Here is a 15477-nt window from a genome sequence, read left to right as displayed (position 1 = left end):
TGCTACTTTTTTTTTCTTAAAAGTGTAGTATCTCAGAAGAATATAGTTAAAGTTATACTTAGAAGTATATAAAATTGTGATAGTTATACATTTTTTAGTAGAAAATCTCATTTGTCATGGTTTTTTTGGAATACATTTTTTTTAAATTATAAAGATTAAATAAATGACAATAAAACCTATTTTTATTAAAAATAAATGTAATAAAATACTGTTGGTAGTTTTGTTTAATGACGAAATCTAATTCTAGACACAAAACCCATTTTAAAATTTCAGGATGTCAAACACACACCTGTGCGGTTTATTTAATTTTTTCGACGTTTCGCTTTAAGTGTTAAATTTATTTTCTAATAAAATAGAAAATTTATAGGTATATGAATTTTTGACTAACATCATCTAATATTTAAATTTATTTTGTTTGAAAATGTAAATAAAAAATTTACGAACGACATATTTTGGTCAAACATTGAAAAAGTTTTTCAATTTTAAAATTCTTTTTTTTTTTTCTGAATTTTATACTTTGATAAACTTAAAATACAATAATTCTAGATTTATTAGATATGATTTTATAACAATAATGTTAAAAAAGGGTAAATTGAAAATCTTAATTACTCTGTTAAGTCATATATTAAATAGAATTGAAATGTTCGTATTTAATAATAATACCATTCTCAGCTTTACTAGTTACTTACACCATTAATGTAAGATGTTAATTTTTAAATGAAAATATTGCTTTTATCGACATTTTATTTGCGAAATATTCAAACATTACTTTTATAAAATAATAAAAATAAATAAAATTAAAATGCAGACAAGGAAATTATTCAAACGCTTCTGGATATAAAAAAAGTCTGATATTGAGGTATTAAAAACATAGAAATCAAATTGTAAATCACAATTTAATAATTCTAATTATGATAATATAGATAATTTATTGTTCATATTCTTTGATCATTCATTTTTATGAAAAATTAATGGCTTTAATAAAGATAGACTTCATTGATGTTCACTTTTAGATTCTTTGGAAAGTGATAGTCCTCCGCCAAAGCATATGAAGAGAAAACTTCCACACTCTGCAAATCATAATTCTTATCAAAAGACTTTAAGTCCAGCTCCGAAAGCTTCAAGCGAATCTGGTACGATTTTAATTTTTTTTTCTCAAAATTAATATTCAAAAAAATATTTAAAACTAGCGCTGATAAATATCTATATTATTATATTCTATAATATTGTAAAATAAAATGTGTTAATTTTTTTAAGAACGTTTAAAGTAAAGGTGACAATATTTTATAAGCATATATCGCTGAGAGTTAGTATAGGATATGTACCTCAAGCGAGAGGCAGATACCGTACCTTGATTCCGTACAAAGACCATACTAAAATCGAGCAGCAGCAGCGACATAGAGGTACGGCATCTGTTTCCACCTTTACGAGTTTTTGAGAAAATTAATAACATTTGTTTTATAATAAAATTAAAAAAATTATATATAAATTTTCAATTAACGTCATCTAACATATAATCTTATTTTATTTTATAATGTAAAGAAAAAGTATATAAACCACATTTTTTTGGTCAAAAGTTGATGATGCATACTTTTTGTAATTTTTTTAAAAATATTTCTGAATGTAACCTTGATAAGCATAAAATTCAATAATTTTAGATTTATTAGATATTAATACTTTGAAATAATTTTAGAAAAAGTTGAATTGAAAGTCGTAATTATTTTGTTATGTTATATGATAAATACTATTTAAATGTTCTTTTTTATTAAAAATACCATTTATGAGTTTTCTTGGGCTCACTGATTACAATCTCAATGTTACTTTTTCAAAATTTAATATTGCGTATCCAATATGGCAGAAGAGTTTAAAAAATTGATCCGATTCGCTTGTAACTCGTTTCTCGAAGATTTTTGGGGTCGCTGAATACTAAAAAACCCCCACGAGTAAGGAATTTCAAGTAAATTTAAATAAATATTTTGTCTTTTACTACGTTTTTGATAATTTGTCTCACCGTGTCACAGGAATAAAATCTGCTTGGTGCGCACGCGTTAGAAAGCTGTTCTCCATAATTTTAAGCTTCATTACATGGTTTTTTGCTTTCGGAGATTAAAGTTAAATGTTTCAGCTGTCATATAATCCATATTTGAGCTGTTTATCACGTCGCGTTTATTTTCCATACTGCTATCAAAAGTGCCAAAAATGCGATTTTTTGACACTTTGACACCGTTTTTCCCAAAATTGAGACGTAATGGGAAAAATTTACTTACAGATCCGTAACAAATGGCAAAAGTCCTATAAAAAATGCCCACCGTTTACTCTTGTAGCAAAACTTTGTCAACCAGTGTAATAGATTATTAATTTTTCACATCCATTAATCATTTATGAAAATTTAATGGTTTTAATAAAGATGGAAATCATTATTGTTCACTTTTAGATTTTTCGATGAATGATAGTCGTCAACCAAAGCAAATGAAGAGAAAACATTCACTCTCTCAAGCACGCAAGAATTATCGAAATAATTCAAAACCATCTCGAAAAGCTTCAAGTGAATCTGGTATGATTTTAATTGTTTTCTTTTTTCGCAAAATTAATGTTAAAAAAGATTGATTTAACATTAGCACTGTTTAATATTTATATTGTGATATCCGATAATAATAATATTATAAAATATATTTTGTTAATTTTTTTAAGAAACTCAAAGTAAAAGAGATAATTTGTTATAATATGCACTGTAAACCAGTACCATCTAGGATTTAAATATAATTTTCTTGAATATTTAATTAAAACTCTTACCGAATTTTTTTGGTCAAACTTTAAATGTTTCTTCAATTTATAAAATTTTTGTTTAGATATTTTTAAAATTGAAACCTAGTAAACATAGAATTTAATAATTTAGATTTAATTAGAAGTAAATGTTTGGAAATAATTTTAAAAAAGTTGAATTAGAAAATTTAATTGTTTTGTTAAATTACTATGTTTTAAACACAATTTAAATGTTCTTCACAATAAAACGTTTTACTTAAATTCAGTCAATATTCTGTGCGTAATTTAAGGTATAATTACCGTATTCACACCGCATGCTAAACCACTTAAATTACTTTACTATGTAAAAACGAAACATAAGTTAAGTATGAAAAGATGCCTTTAATAACTTATGCCAACTGTTGTTAAAATCAATGCGCGCGCAATATGTCTTATTCACTCGTTTTCTGTATGATTTTAGTGAGGTTATATTCTCTGAATATGCTTGTTTTATAATATTATTTATAACAAAGCGAGGGAATCAGCCAATGGAAATAACGATAATAAATTCTGCGAATATAACCTCACTAAAACCACGCGTAAAATGAGTGAACGAGATGTTGCGCGCGCATTGATTTTAACAGCAGTTAGCAGCAGTTATTAAAGGCATCTTTTCATACTGTTTCGCTTTTACATAGTAAAGTAATTTAAGTAATACTTAAGCATGCAGTGTAAATACGGTAACTGTGAGTATGTTCACGGTAAATAAAGTCACAACGTAGAAACCTTAAATGTCGTACAGTGAAACAGCTAAAAGTAAGTATTAAGTAGAAGATTGAACTTATTTGAAGCTTCTAAATAATATAAGGCTATACTGAAAAAAGTTCATTTACATTTTAAGAAAAATGTTTTACTATGTTGTTATTAAAAATAATCCATTAATTTTACTGATCATTTACATTAAAAAATACCATGTTATCTTTTTGAAACAAATATTAAATATTAATTGAATAATAAATGAATATTAAATGCGATACAGAGATTGAAGTTGATAGTATGTCTTCTGTTGCTGAGAAGCCCGGTACTTCCAAATCATCTCAGTTAAAAAAGAAAAAGAGGCACACAAATTCGCAATCTAGTCTTACGTTTCGCAAAGCTTCAAAACGATATAAAATGGATTCAGAACACTCTGGTATGATTATTTTTTTTTATTTGGAAATAAGTTTAAATATGCTCAATCAAGACTAGCACTACCTTTATGTTTTTATGACCTCAAAAGTGCAAAGATCGAATTTTTAAAAAATGATGTGTGTGTGTATGTGTGTGGCGAACATTTTACCATTATTATATCCAAAGTTATTTACATTTAAAAATTTTAAAAACACAATAAGTTTTTTGCTCATAACTTTTGAAAAAGGTTTGACACGCACAGATAATTTTGTTACAGGTTGTAGAACGTTTCAAGACGCATCTTTTAAACTATTAGCGAACATTTGACTCTTATTCTATCCAGAATCATTAACATTTTAAAAATTAAAATTTTTTAAAAACCTGAATTTCTTACTATAATTGGTGAAACATCTTTCTGTGGCTTTCAAAGTATAATAATCAACTTAGAGCATTTAAGATCGAATCCATTGACCTAATTTTGAGCCTTATACATCCTGAAATTAATAAGTTATCAAAATTTTAAAAATTTAAAACTTTGGAAAAATACCATTTTTGAGTTTTATTTTTTAAAAGAGAAAAAACAAAAAAATGAGCACAAAAAATTCATCATTAAACTTGGCAGCTGCTTTTTTAAATTATTTTACAAAAATTATCAGCATAAAATTCCTCAGAACGTTAATTGGTCAAAGTTTTTTATTTTCATCTGTTTCAAAAATTTTTTTTTTGAAAAATAAAATGTAAAATGAGCTTCTAATCTAATCTACTTTATACAGAAAAAACCTGAGCTCATTTTTGTTGCAACTCATAATGAGTCAATGCTAAACGACATAGACGGTGGCGCCACAAACCCGACTCATTTTTGTTGCACATCAAAATGAGCCACCTACGCGACTAATTTTGAGTTCAGTTATTTTCTGTGTAAGTAAGTTTAAGTTGAGATTCCCTATTTCAAGACTAGGTCTTTAAGTAGAAACCTATCCCTCTAATTACTTCAAAACATACGAATCCACTCGTAAACCTGTCCTCCAGAATTCTAGAGAAAAAAATTCACTTTGGTTGCAATGTCATTCTGGTTCAACAAATACTTGACCTCAACATTGATAGCTACATAACTATATTTTACACTTAGGGAACGTTCACATATGACGTCACGCTAATTTTCAGCTTTTTTGACCCCTACCCCCCCTTTGTCACGCTCTGTCACGATTTGACAAGATCCCCTTGATAATGTTCTTTAAACACCCCCCCTTTTTTAAATCTTAAAAATTTTCTAAGGTATTAAAATTGTTTTTAAAGAAATAATAAATGTTAAGATTACTTAAATGTAATAAAAAGGGTTTCTGATAAAAATAATTTATTTTTTCTTGCAATTATATACTTATAAATATTTTATGCTTAAACAGAGTTATTAAACTTAAAGTTTAATAACTCATTTTTCCAACAATGAAAATTAATTTCATTATTAAAAGTAATACTTGATTTTTAATTATTAATAATCACAACAGTTCATTTTTAATCTTTTCTCAGCAATTTTTTAAAACTAGCAGCTGATTATTGCAGCTTTTTTTTATTTTTTTTTATTTTTACAATGTCTTAAATTATTAAACTTTACCGTAAGTTTATAATTTTTTTCTTTAAACAACGCTTTAAATTATTCGATTCGCGGGAAAAGGTATCAAATTCAAAATTCTACTATAAAAGTAGTAAACATACTTCGTGACATCACGAAAGAAATTAACCCTCCCGTACGCCATGTCACGTTTTGTCACGTTTGACCAAGACCCCCCCCTACTCCCTAATGCGTGACGTCATATGTGAACGTTCCCTTAGATACACCTGTCTACATATTTTGTCTTGATAGTTGAGAAAGCTATGCCTCATGATCAAATAAACCACAGTTCTGACTGACATGATTGAGTGTTAAAAATTCTCACAAAGGTTCTGTTGAGTTTTAATTCCTGCAGAGCCTTAGTCTGTATTTTCATCCTGATTCTAACCTACACTCTCTTTTACTTCTTCTCTGACTTTAAAATTCTATGATTCTCTTAATCACCCTCGCCTATTGCCCTTTCTATACTAGAGTTATCATGGTACCGGGTCTTCTCTGGGACCCAATTTAATCCAAGACATCTGCTTTCATTTCCCCTGATTTCTGAATGTCATGGTACCTATAGATCAGTGAGAGTTCATTTCTTGAACCAAACTCGTTCAGTGCCCTACGTCATGTAACTTTCAACGTACTAAAAAATTCGACAACTTTTAATTGAATTGACGAATTTTCTGGTATATTTAAAAAAAGACAAACCACGCAAACTTTGACTTAAAGTTGCCAATGACCCTACCTAAACGCCACTGCGCTTGCGCTACGGCAAGTCTCTTATAGGTCGAAAAAAGCGCGCTTATATAAAATGCTTAATAATAAGAAAACGTTAATAAAGCAATATAAAAATATTTTCACTATTGAATTTATTTTTTTTTGGTAATTATATTGCTTCTTAATTAAAAAAATATTAATTTACTTTATGTACTTATGTGTGTAAAAATATAATAAAATTACAATAATTATTATTATTACTATTTTTACACACTTAAGTACATTAAGTAAATTAATATTTTTTTTATTAAGAAGCAATATAATTAACAAAAAAAATAAATTCAATAGTGAAAATATTTTTATATTGCTTTATTAAGGTTTTCTTATTATTAAGCATTTTAAATAAGCGCGCTTTTTTCAACCTATAAGAGAGTTGTCGTAGCGCAAGCGCAGTAGCTTTTAGGTAGGGTCATTAGAAACTCTGCTCTGACCTTTTCTCATATAATTTCTTTCTTTATCTCATAATTCTTCCATGACATTTCTTATGATTCTTCTTTGCAAAATTGCATAATGTTCTTACTCAATGGTATTGTCACTTTAATGCTGCTAGATTTTTGGTATATACACTTCCGGCCAGATATGCTTACTCATTTTTGTCGTTTTCTTATTCACATTACCATGGAAACAGATAATAAAGAAAAGGACAGAAATGTGTAGGCATATATGGCCACGACTATCTGAATCTATGCCGGTTAAAATAAATACGATTCCTCTGTCTAACACCGCCGTTATGTTGGCATGATTCTCATAGCATTCGTGATTTCTCCAAAAACTATTGCCTGGAATTATGGATGGTCCGATGCTACTCAGGAACTATGGCGTCTGACGGTGTCAGACTGATCGCAGCAAGGAGGAGAGGAGGCTTGGAGTTTGCAAGGAAGTTTCATGATCTTCTTTTAGTGATGGTATAGATTTGGTAAAGATGGAATTCATGACGACGTTGAACACGTGCAGGATGTGCCACGTCAGATATTGTCGATGTTGCGGCGTCAAAGCGTTGAGAGTAAAAATGGGCTGTGTAGCTGTTTCGCACCCGAAACTCGAAGCAAAAAATTGTTCTGTTTAGATTCGTGTTACTCTTCCTATTGTCTGTAATTGGGCAAATTTTTTTTATTGGCACTATCTGGTTACTAATTCGCCACATAACTTCCGAGCCAGAAGAACATATTTGGTTTCAGCCTTCGTGAGGATACTATTGACTTTCTACAAACTTAAAAGCTAGTACAAAATTTGTATTGACATTCAAAATTTTTCTGTGCCGGTTATTTGAAATTCAAAATGGCAAACACATTATGAATAACAAATAATTACGCTAAAAGATTTAATCTCATAAAATTTGAATCATGGAATGTTTGTGAGGTTGCTGATCAAGTTGTTGAATCCGTTGTTAGTTCAAAAATTAAAAATTTTTTTAAAAATTTATTTACTCTCTCTGCATACGCAGGGTTCGAGACTTCTAAATACATAAATCCTTAACCTAATCGCAAAACTTAATCTAACTTAAATCTATAAGATCTATATCCGTCAATGTGCCAGGGCTTCCGTTTCTAGTTTCAATTGCCCTTTTTGGCTTCGCCCCCCAAAGAAAACATAAACAAAACGCCCACCCCTTAATTAACAACCCCTCATTCTTTCTTTTCTCATTCTCTCTAAACCTTTCATCCACTTTTCACCCTGTCCATTCTCTTCTAAAATCCAGCATACTCTTTCCCCCACTCTTTTTCCCTCATCCATTCCTCCCACACATCTATCCAACACATGCGCCCAGCTCTCTCTTTCATACCCACATATTCTACATTATTTATCAAACTCATCCATCCAATACTTACATTCTTTCATACCTTCACCCATTCTGAACCTGCACACCCTATTCTATTCTTCATATTTCTTTTTCTTCTCTAGATACCCCGGTAACCCTTCCCCTCTCACCATCCTGTACCATCTATTGTATCGCGATCCAACTATCCTTTCCCACCTTTGCTGCTTATCCTTCCTACTCCAACCATCCTTTACATCTCCTTCCACTTCACTCCATCTTCTTCCTTCCTCCATAGCCCCTCTTCTCCCTCTCTCCCATCCCGATACATCCTTCCTTCCTCTCCTTACTCCTTCTTTCACCAAAGCCCAACACGCCTGTGCCACCCTACTCCCCTTCCCCTGCTTTAGCTTTTCCTCTAACCCCATCGCTCTTCTTCTCTGCCTTATGACCAGCTTTTTCCTACCCAATTCCTCCCTTAGCATATACCCTGGACACTCTCTCTCCATCCCCATATCTCGACCCCATAACTTATAACCGACCATACCACCACATCAAACAACCAAATTCTCTTTCTCCAATCATACTTAAATCTTCTTTCCCTAATCCCCCATACTTGCTTCATCACTCTCCCCCCTTTCTCAATCCTCTTACTCACATTCAAATCCTGACTCCCATTCCATTTAAACCAATATCCCAGATGACAAAATTCACTCACTTCCTCCATGCTTTTCCCATTCATACTCCATACTTCCTTATCCCTCCCTCTTTTCTTTCTAAATCTCATGACTTTCGTTTTTTCCACATTTACCCATAAATCTCTTTCTCTCACATACAACTCAAACTCTCTCATCAACAATCTCAAACCACTCTCCTCCTCAGCCATTAATACCACATCATCTGCATACGCCAGGGTATACACTCTTCCCTTCCCTAAAATAACTCCCCCCTTCCCTCTCCTTCTCATCCTCTCCTCCAAGTCGGCCATCAACAAGTTGAATAAAACAGGGCTCAATGGACACCCCTTCCTCAACCCCCTCCCCAACCAAAAATCCTTCCCTAATTCCTCCCCTATTTTCACCCTTTCTCTTGTCTCCTCGTAGCACTCCTTCACTCTTTCAATTAAACCCTGCTCAAGCCCCAATTTTTGTTGTCCACTGTACCCATGCCCTTCCTGAATCTGGTCTGGTTGTGAGGAATACATCCCAAATCTTCCACCCTGTCCTCCAATCTCTTCCTGAGAATCTCAGCGTAAACTTTGTATCCCACCGGCATCAGCGTTACACTTCTACAATCCTCCACCTTCCTCCCACTACCCTTCTTTACTATTGGCACTATCCAGCCAGTCTTCCACTCTTCCGGCCAACCTTCACCTTCCCATACCTTGTTTATTATTTGCCACAATTCCTCCCTTACAGCCTCCCCTCCATTTTTTAAACTTTCTCCTCCTGTTGCCTTGTTCTTCTTTAATCTCCCTATTGCTGCATCCACCTCGTCCCTACTTATTCCACCCATCTCCATCTCCCTACCCCTTCTTCTCCCTTCTCCTCTTATTCTATTATCCATTCCCCCATTTAATCCCTTGAAATACTCCGTCCAATCCTCCATCTTGATCTCCCTGTTCACCCCCTTTCCCTTACCTCTTTCCCTATTAATCACCTCCCATTCTCTACCTTCTTCTATCGCCTTCTCTACCTCTTCCAAGAATCTCTCTTTTCCTTCCTCTCTTTTCCTTTTCACCAGCTTCTCATGCCTCTTATGCTTCCAGTTGTACTCTCCATCTTCCCTCTTCTCCATTCCCTATATATTCCCTCATCTCCTCTCTGCTTCTTTCACACTCCTCATCCCACCACCCTTTTCTTTCATTTTTAACTCCCACTCCCTTCATCTCTTCTCTAACTCCTTCTATTACCGCCTTCAGCCTTTTTAATCTCTCATCCACTCCCCCTTCTCCTTCCAGCTCTACGCCTTTAATATGCATCCTTCTCTCAAATTCTAACAACTTCTCTACACTACACCAATTGAGGCTCACGATAAAATAACGCGCCCGACGCTCGGACGGCCGCTCTAATTGTAGTCGGGTAGGAGTAAGCGGCCCAGAGGCGCTTACTGCTACCGGACTACCATTAGAGTAACCGTCTGAGCGTTGGGCACTCTACTTTATCGGGAGCCTCAATTCCAAAAAGCAGAGTTAAACATTTAAAAATCACTAGCCATATGTTTTGAGATTGCTTATATATTATTACTGACTAAAATTGTTTTTTTTTAAATATATTAAATCATTTTATCTAAAATATTTCCTCCTTTGAACATCCTCTCATAAAATTTAATTATAATGTTATGCATTTAAAAATGCCATTTTTGAAATTTTAATAACCCTGCTTTAATTGTAAGCGTTAAATTTATGACTAGAAAACTTAATATGAAATCACCCATATTAATAATGGTAATTTTTTAGGTGGTTCCGATAATGACGTTAATGAACAAAATGATGAACTAGAAAAGTTTGCTATTGTTTCAATAAGAACTGAAAATAATAGGAAGGTAAACATAAACTTTTCGTTCACGTACTTCTATTGATATTTTGAAAAAAATAAATAATTTATTTAGAATAATTATAAAATTTAAATAGTTATAATATTATGAAATGGTTCATATGTTCTAAATGAGCAAATATTGCTGTTAGCAAGAAATTATTGAAACACTAATTATAAAGTAACATTTACTTATCTTACTATCGTAGGTTGAAAAGATTCATTTGGGACACGATGTTTTTATCAAACATGAATCTTGGAAATTAATACAAAAAGAAAAAAAAGATTCACTTTATGTGAAAAACTTAGCGACTTGCATATGGACTCGTCAGAAACTGGCTAATAGGTGTGTGGAGTACTCAGAAGATCTTATATCAATTCCAAATAGGTCGCCAAGAAAATTACTGACACCTAAAAAGATGAAAGTAGTTGAAGGTAAGGTTATTGTCATTTTATTATATTGAAGTTTGAAATAAAATTATCTCGAATTGAAGTCTGATTACCAATTATCTTGTATAAAGTACTGTTATATTTATACTGCTATTCCTTGCAGGATGCTTTAAAAAGTATATAAATAAGAAGAATGAAGCTAAAAGGTTGAGCAAAATGAATTATTATGTGAGTCAGCAGATTGGTTATCTCAGAAGAACCCTGTATCCCGAAACGATCAGAAGTAAACATTAAAATTCTTTAATAAATACGTATATGTAATATTACATATATTTTAATTACGCAGGTCAACAAAATTACAAATTTTTCTTGGTACAGCAAATTCCAAAGTTTATTCTAGTATATTTTTTAATATTAATAACGAATCCGTAAGTGCAAAGTTAACATCAGAAAAAAGGGGGTTAAATAGCCTACAAATTGCCTTTTTAGCAAGCTTTGAATACATATAACTATAGAACAAAAGATCACCAACCTTCTACTTGTTTTTTAAGCCCAAGTAAAGCTTAATCTTTTCATTATATTCTTGCACCTTCACTTCAAGTACTGTAAGGGATTTGCGGATAATTAAAACAAATAAAAGAACATTTAATACATATATTTAAATAACCAGAGTTAATATACAAATTTACACGTTTCGCACGCAGAAGGGCAAGGAGAGACTGACTCATCGCATTTTCCCCAACCACAAGTATTTCCCCGCTTTAGGTATTTCCCCGCTTAGAAGTACTTTCCTGCTTGGACCGAGCTACCGAAGTAAATCGTCGTACATGTGACCACTCCTTACAGTACAGTCAAATCTGGATAAGTGGGAATCCTCCTTAAGTGAGACTGTTTTGTAGTCCCTGCACAAGTAGCGCAAAATAATGTAAAAAACCTCTATAAATGGGAGCTGTTACCTCTATAAGTGGAACTGATTTTTAAAAATATTTCCTCTATAAGTGGAAGTCCACCTCTATAAGAGGTATGCTCCCTCTGTAAATGAGACTTTTTCTAACTTTACCTTTATAAGAGGATTTTTATTGAAATTTTAATTACGAATAAACCTCTTTAAATGGAACTTGTTTTAAAAAAACCTGAAGAAATATAAAACTGGGTAAGCTAGACCCGGGTGTCGGGCGAACAGTTAACTACAAGATATTATAACCTTTTATTTTATCGCTAGAGGATTAGCAAAGTTTACCAAAATAAAGTGTTCAAAAACGCGAATTTTAGAAACTTTAACCCATTTTTTCTCAAAACCTAAAACTGATGATAATTTTTCACTTACGGATTCGTAATCAACATGAAAAAAATCATGAAAAAATCTATCGAAAACAGCCTTGACATTTGTTATTCCAAAATCAGTGTTATCAAGTGTTAAATATTCCAACTAATTAACTAATAATATTTTAATAGAAAAAGAATAATTTTTTATTTTCAGGAAAGAAAATACCAGAAGCCTCTTTCTGTAGCAGTGTGGCCTAGCGCTTCGAATTATTATTATTATTAATATTAAAATTATAATTAATTTTGATTAATTATATTTATTATTTATTTTTTTTTGATTATTAATTATATTATTAATTATATTATATATATTATTAATTATATCCCCATTTATTAAATTCAAATAAATTCATTTACTTTTTGCCAATTCATGACTATTGTTGTATAAAAACCTCAAGACGTCTATCAAATCTGTTGAAAAAAATCTATTTTTTTCAAATCTAAACTTACATTTAATATGTGATTAAAACCGTAAGATAAGAAGAATTTAATACAGTCGACTCTCGATAATTCGAAATTGAAACGCCTGTACTGTGAGTTCGAATTATCGAGAATTTCGAATTATCGAAATTCGAATTAAACATCGTAAAACTATAGAAAGCTGCAAGTATTTCGAATTGTCGAATGCTTATTCCTTTATTTTAAAGCTGAGCAATAGTAGCATAGACATAAAAATAATAATAAAAACAATATTAAAACAGTATTATTAAACATTAAAATAACTTATTATTTTCGTCTAATTTTTTTTTGTTTAATTTCCATATTTAAAGTAAATTCTTCTAATGTTTGTAAAGCGAATAAAACAGAGTCTGCTACAATCTCCTGACCTTCAACAAATAGTTTCAATTTTTCAACATAATTTGATGCTTGTGATACTGCAGGGATTTCTTTTTTTTCTATTTCACCTGCTTCTTGTTCTTCATCTGATGACTCATCTTTCCGAATTTTCTTATTCCAAACTTCAGCAACAATCTCATTGTCAGTCATACTTCCGAATGTGGATAAACTTTCATCAACACTCAAATATTCGTCGTATTTAATTTTTTTCGTTATTTCTGTCCAAAAAGTGTCAATAGATGTATCGTTTAACAAAAAATTTATTTCAGGCTCCACGTATGGAAAGAATCCAGCCTTAGCAAAGCAATTATTTATTGTTGTTGATTATACTTTCTGCTAAGCAGTTTTCAGTAATCTACTAGCGACTAGGTAATCTATCTTAAAATTTTTATTAGAGTTCATCGATGCTAAAAGATTCATAACAATCTGTTTTCTATAAAAATGTTTTAAATTAAATAATGTAAACAAAAACATGGTATTGATACGTAACAGGCGAAGGAAAGAATTTCGAATTATGGAAAAGCGATTCATGAAGATTTCGAATTATCAAGCGGTTTTAACATTGCCTGCCATATACATGCGCCTGCTTGAAAAGCTCCAAAATTTCGAATTATCGAAAGATGCAAATTTACTGTTTCGAATTAACGAGAGTTTTTTACATTGGTTAAGATACAAATGGCAAACGCCTGTCCAATAACTTCGAATTAACGAAAATTTCGAATTATTGAACTTCGAATTATCGAGAGTCGACTGTACTTCTAAAATTATTCTTCTGGGAAAAATCAAGAAAAAAACAAATTTACGTCTTCTAGGAATATTATATAGGTGAGATGGTGTTGAATCTCGATCATTGGTATTGTACGACTAAAAAATATTACATTTTCTATGAATCCCTTCAATGAGAACATCCTCCATAAAAGCAAAAATGTTGCGTCCACTTTTCTGTCCTGACCTAATAGCAGCATTTAAAAAAGTAACTTTATTTTATCAATACACAGAAAAAATTGGAACTCATTTTGAGCTTGCTGGATTCATTTTTATTGCAACTCAAAATGAGCCAATACTAAACGACGTAGACGGTGGAGCCACCAAATTGGTCCATTCTTGTTGCGAATCAAAATGAACAGATTCTGTCGGCATATTTTAATTAAAGGGTTTTTCTGTGTAGTTATTCTAGGGTTTTAAGACCTGTTGAAACTAAAAATTTTGTTAAAGTTTAAAAATTCCAAAATTTTGACCAAAAATTTAAACTTAAATCTGGGCAAAAATATTTGCTCATAGGTTTTTAGGATAGCTGAAATCAAATCTTGAATCAAAATTTAAAACTGAAAAATTACGTGTTCATTTAAAGAATCTTTTTAGGGTGTTCTCAGAGCAGTTAAATTAAAATTTTTGTTTTCTTCAACTGCTTCATTAAAAATGGTTATTCATCAAAATTATAAGAGAAAGAACAAATGTTCTGATTGCACGCAAAAATCTAAAATGAGAAAAAAATGATTACTTTTAAGTTTCTTATAGAATAACACTCAAAAAAGCGAAAAAGAAAAAATAATCGCGAAGTTACAAGCCCAAGCACGTAAGAAACTAGACATAAGAAACAAAAATTCTCGAAAAAATGAATTCAAAAAGTGAAACAAAATTACACACGTGAAAATAAATTAAAAACTAAATTTCAAGTCTAAAATCGTTGCGAAATTACGGCGATGATAAAAAGAAATATTTTAAAGACTAAAATTCTTTAAAAAAGATACACTGAACACGAAATGCAAACAATTTTTCAAGTTTAAAATCTTTGCGGAATTAAACGCCTGAAATAAAAAATGGAAAAAAATTCAAATTTGAAATCCTCGCGGAATCACGCGCGGAAAACTAATAATGAAAAGAAAACCTTAAAAGTTTAAAATGCTGTTAAAAAAATTCACACAGAAAATGAAAAAGTAATTTTTTCAATTCTAAAATTCCTCGTGAAAGAAAGAAAAAAAAGAAAACGTGAAGAAGGAGGAATGAAAAAATTCGAAATTTTAGACTTATAAAAAGGATAAAAATATTTGATTGGGCCTAAAATCCTTGAAAAATTACATGCTAAATGCTTACAATGCAAAAAATTTTTATTTTTAGAATTTTCGAAAAAATGAGCACGAAAAACGAAAATTAAAAGAATGTTGAAGTCTAAAATTCCGTACGAAATTATACGCGTTAAATAAAAAAATAAAAAAAATTTGAAGTAAAAAAATCCTCGAGGAATTACATGCATATTACTCGCGTAAAAGCCCAAAACTAGTCGTGTATTTACATGCGGAATCCTCGCAAATTTCCTCGCGGAAATCTGCGTGTATTTTTTTGATAGG

At 31.1% G+C, this 15477-nt stretch overlaps 1 protein-coding gene across 12 annotated transcripts in view; it reads left to right on the top strand.

The window, feature by feature from the left end:
* LOC127286549 (GATA zinc finger domain-containing protein 8-like) overlaps positions 1-12612 on the top strand; it is a 40365-nt gene extending 27753 nt beyond the window's left edge. For 11 of the 12 annotated variants that reach the window (XM_051313023.1, XM_051313021.1, XM_051313015.1 and 8 more), the window contains 7 exons: positions 1014-1133; positions 2435-2554; positions 3782-3934; positions 10501-10586; positions 10786-11011; positions 11130-11249; positions 12447-12612. In XM_051313023.1, coding sequence (XP_051168980.1) covers positions 1014-1133; positions 2435-2554; positions 3782-3934; positions 10501-10586; positions 10786-11011; positions 11130-11249; positions 12447-12490 — 869 coding nt within the window. In that variant the 3' untranslated portion in view covers positions 12491-12612. The remainder of the gene's footprint in view (positions 1-1013; positions 1134-2434; positions 2555-3781; positions 3935-10500; positions 10587-10785; positions 11012-11129; positions 11250-12446) is intronic. The other variant, XM_051313016.1, reaches the window with a different exon arrangement.
* Positions 12613-15477: the final 2865 nt, after the last annotated feature.

Source organism: Leptopilina boulardi, unplaced genomic scaffold (genome assembly GCF_019393585.1).
Source record: "Leptopilina boulardi isolate dan_hultmark-lab unplaced genomic scaffold, ZJU_Lbou_2.1 LbouV2_362, whole genome shotgun sequence".
NCBI classification, from domain to species: domain Eukaryota; kingdom Metazoa; phylum Arthropoda; class Insecta; order Hymenoptera; family Figitidae; genus Leptopilina; species Leptopilina boulardi.
The sequence above is the reverse complement of the archived record's forward strand: the minus strand, read 5'-3'. Positions and strand labels throughout refer to the sequence as shown.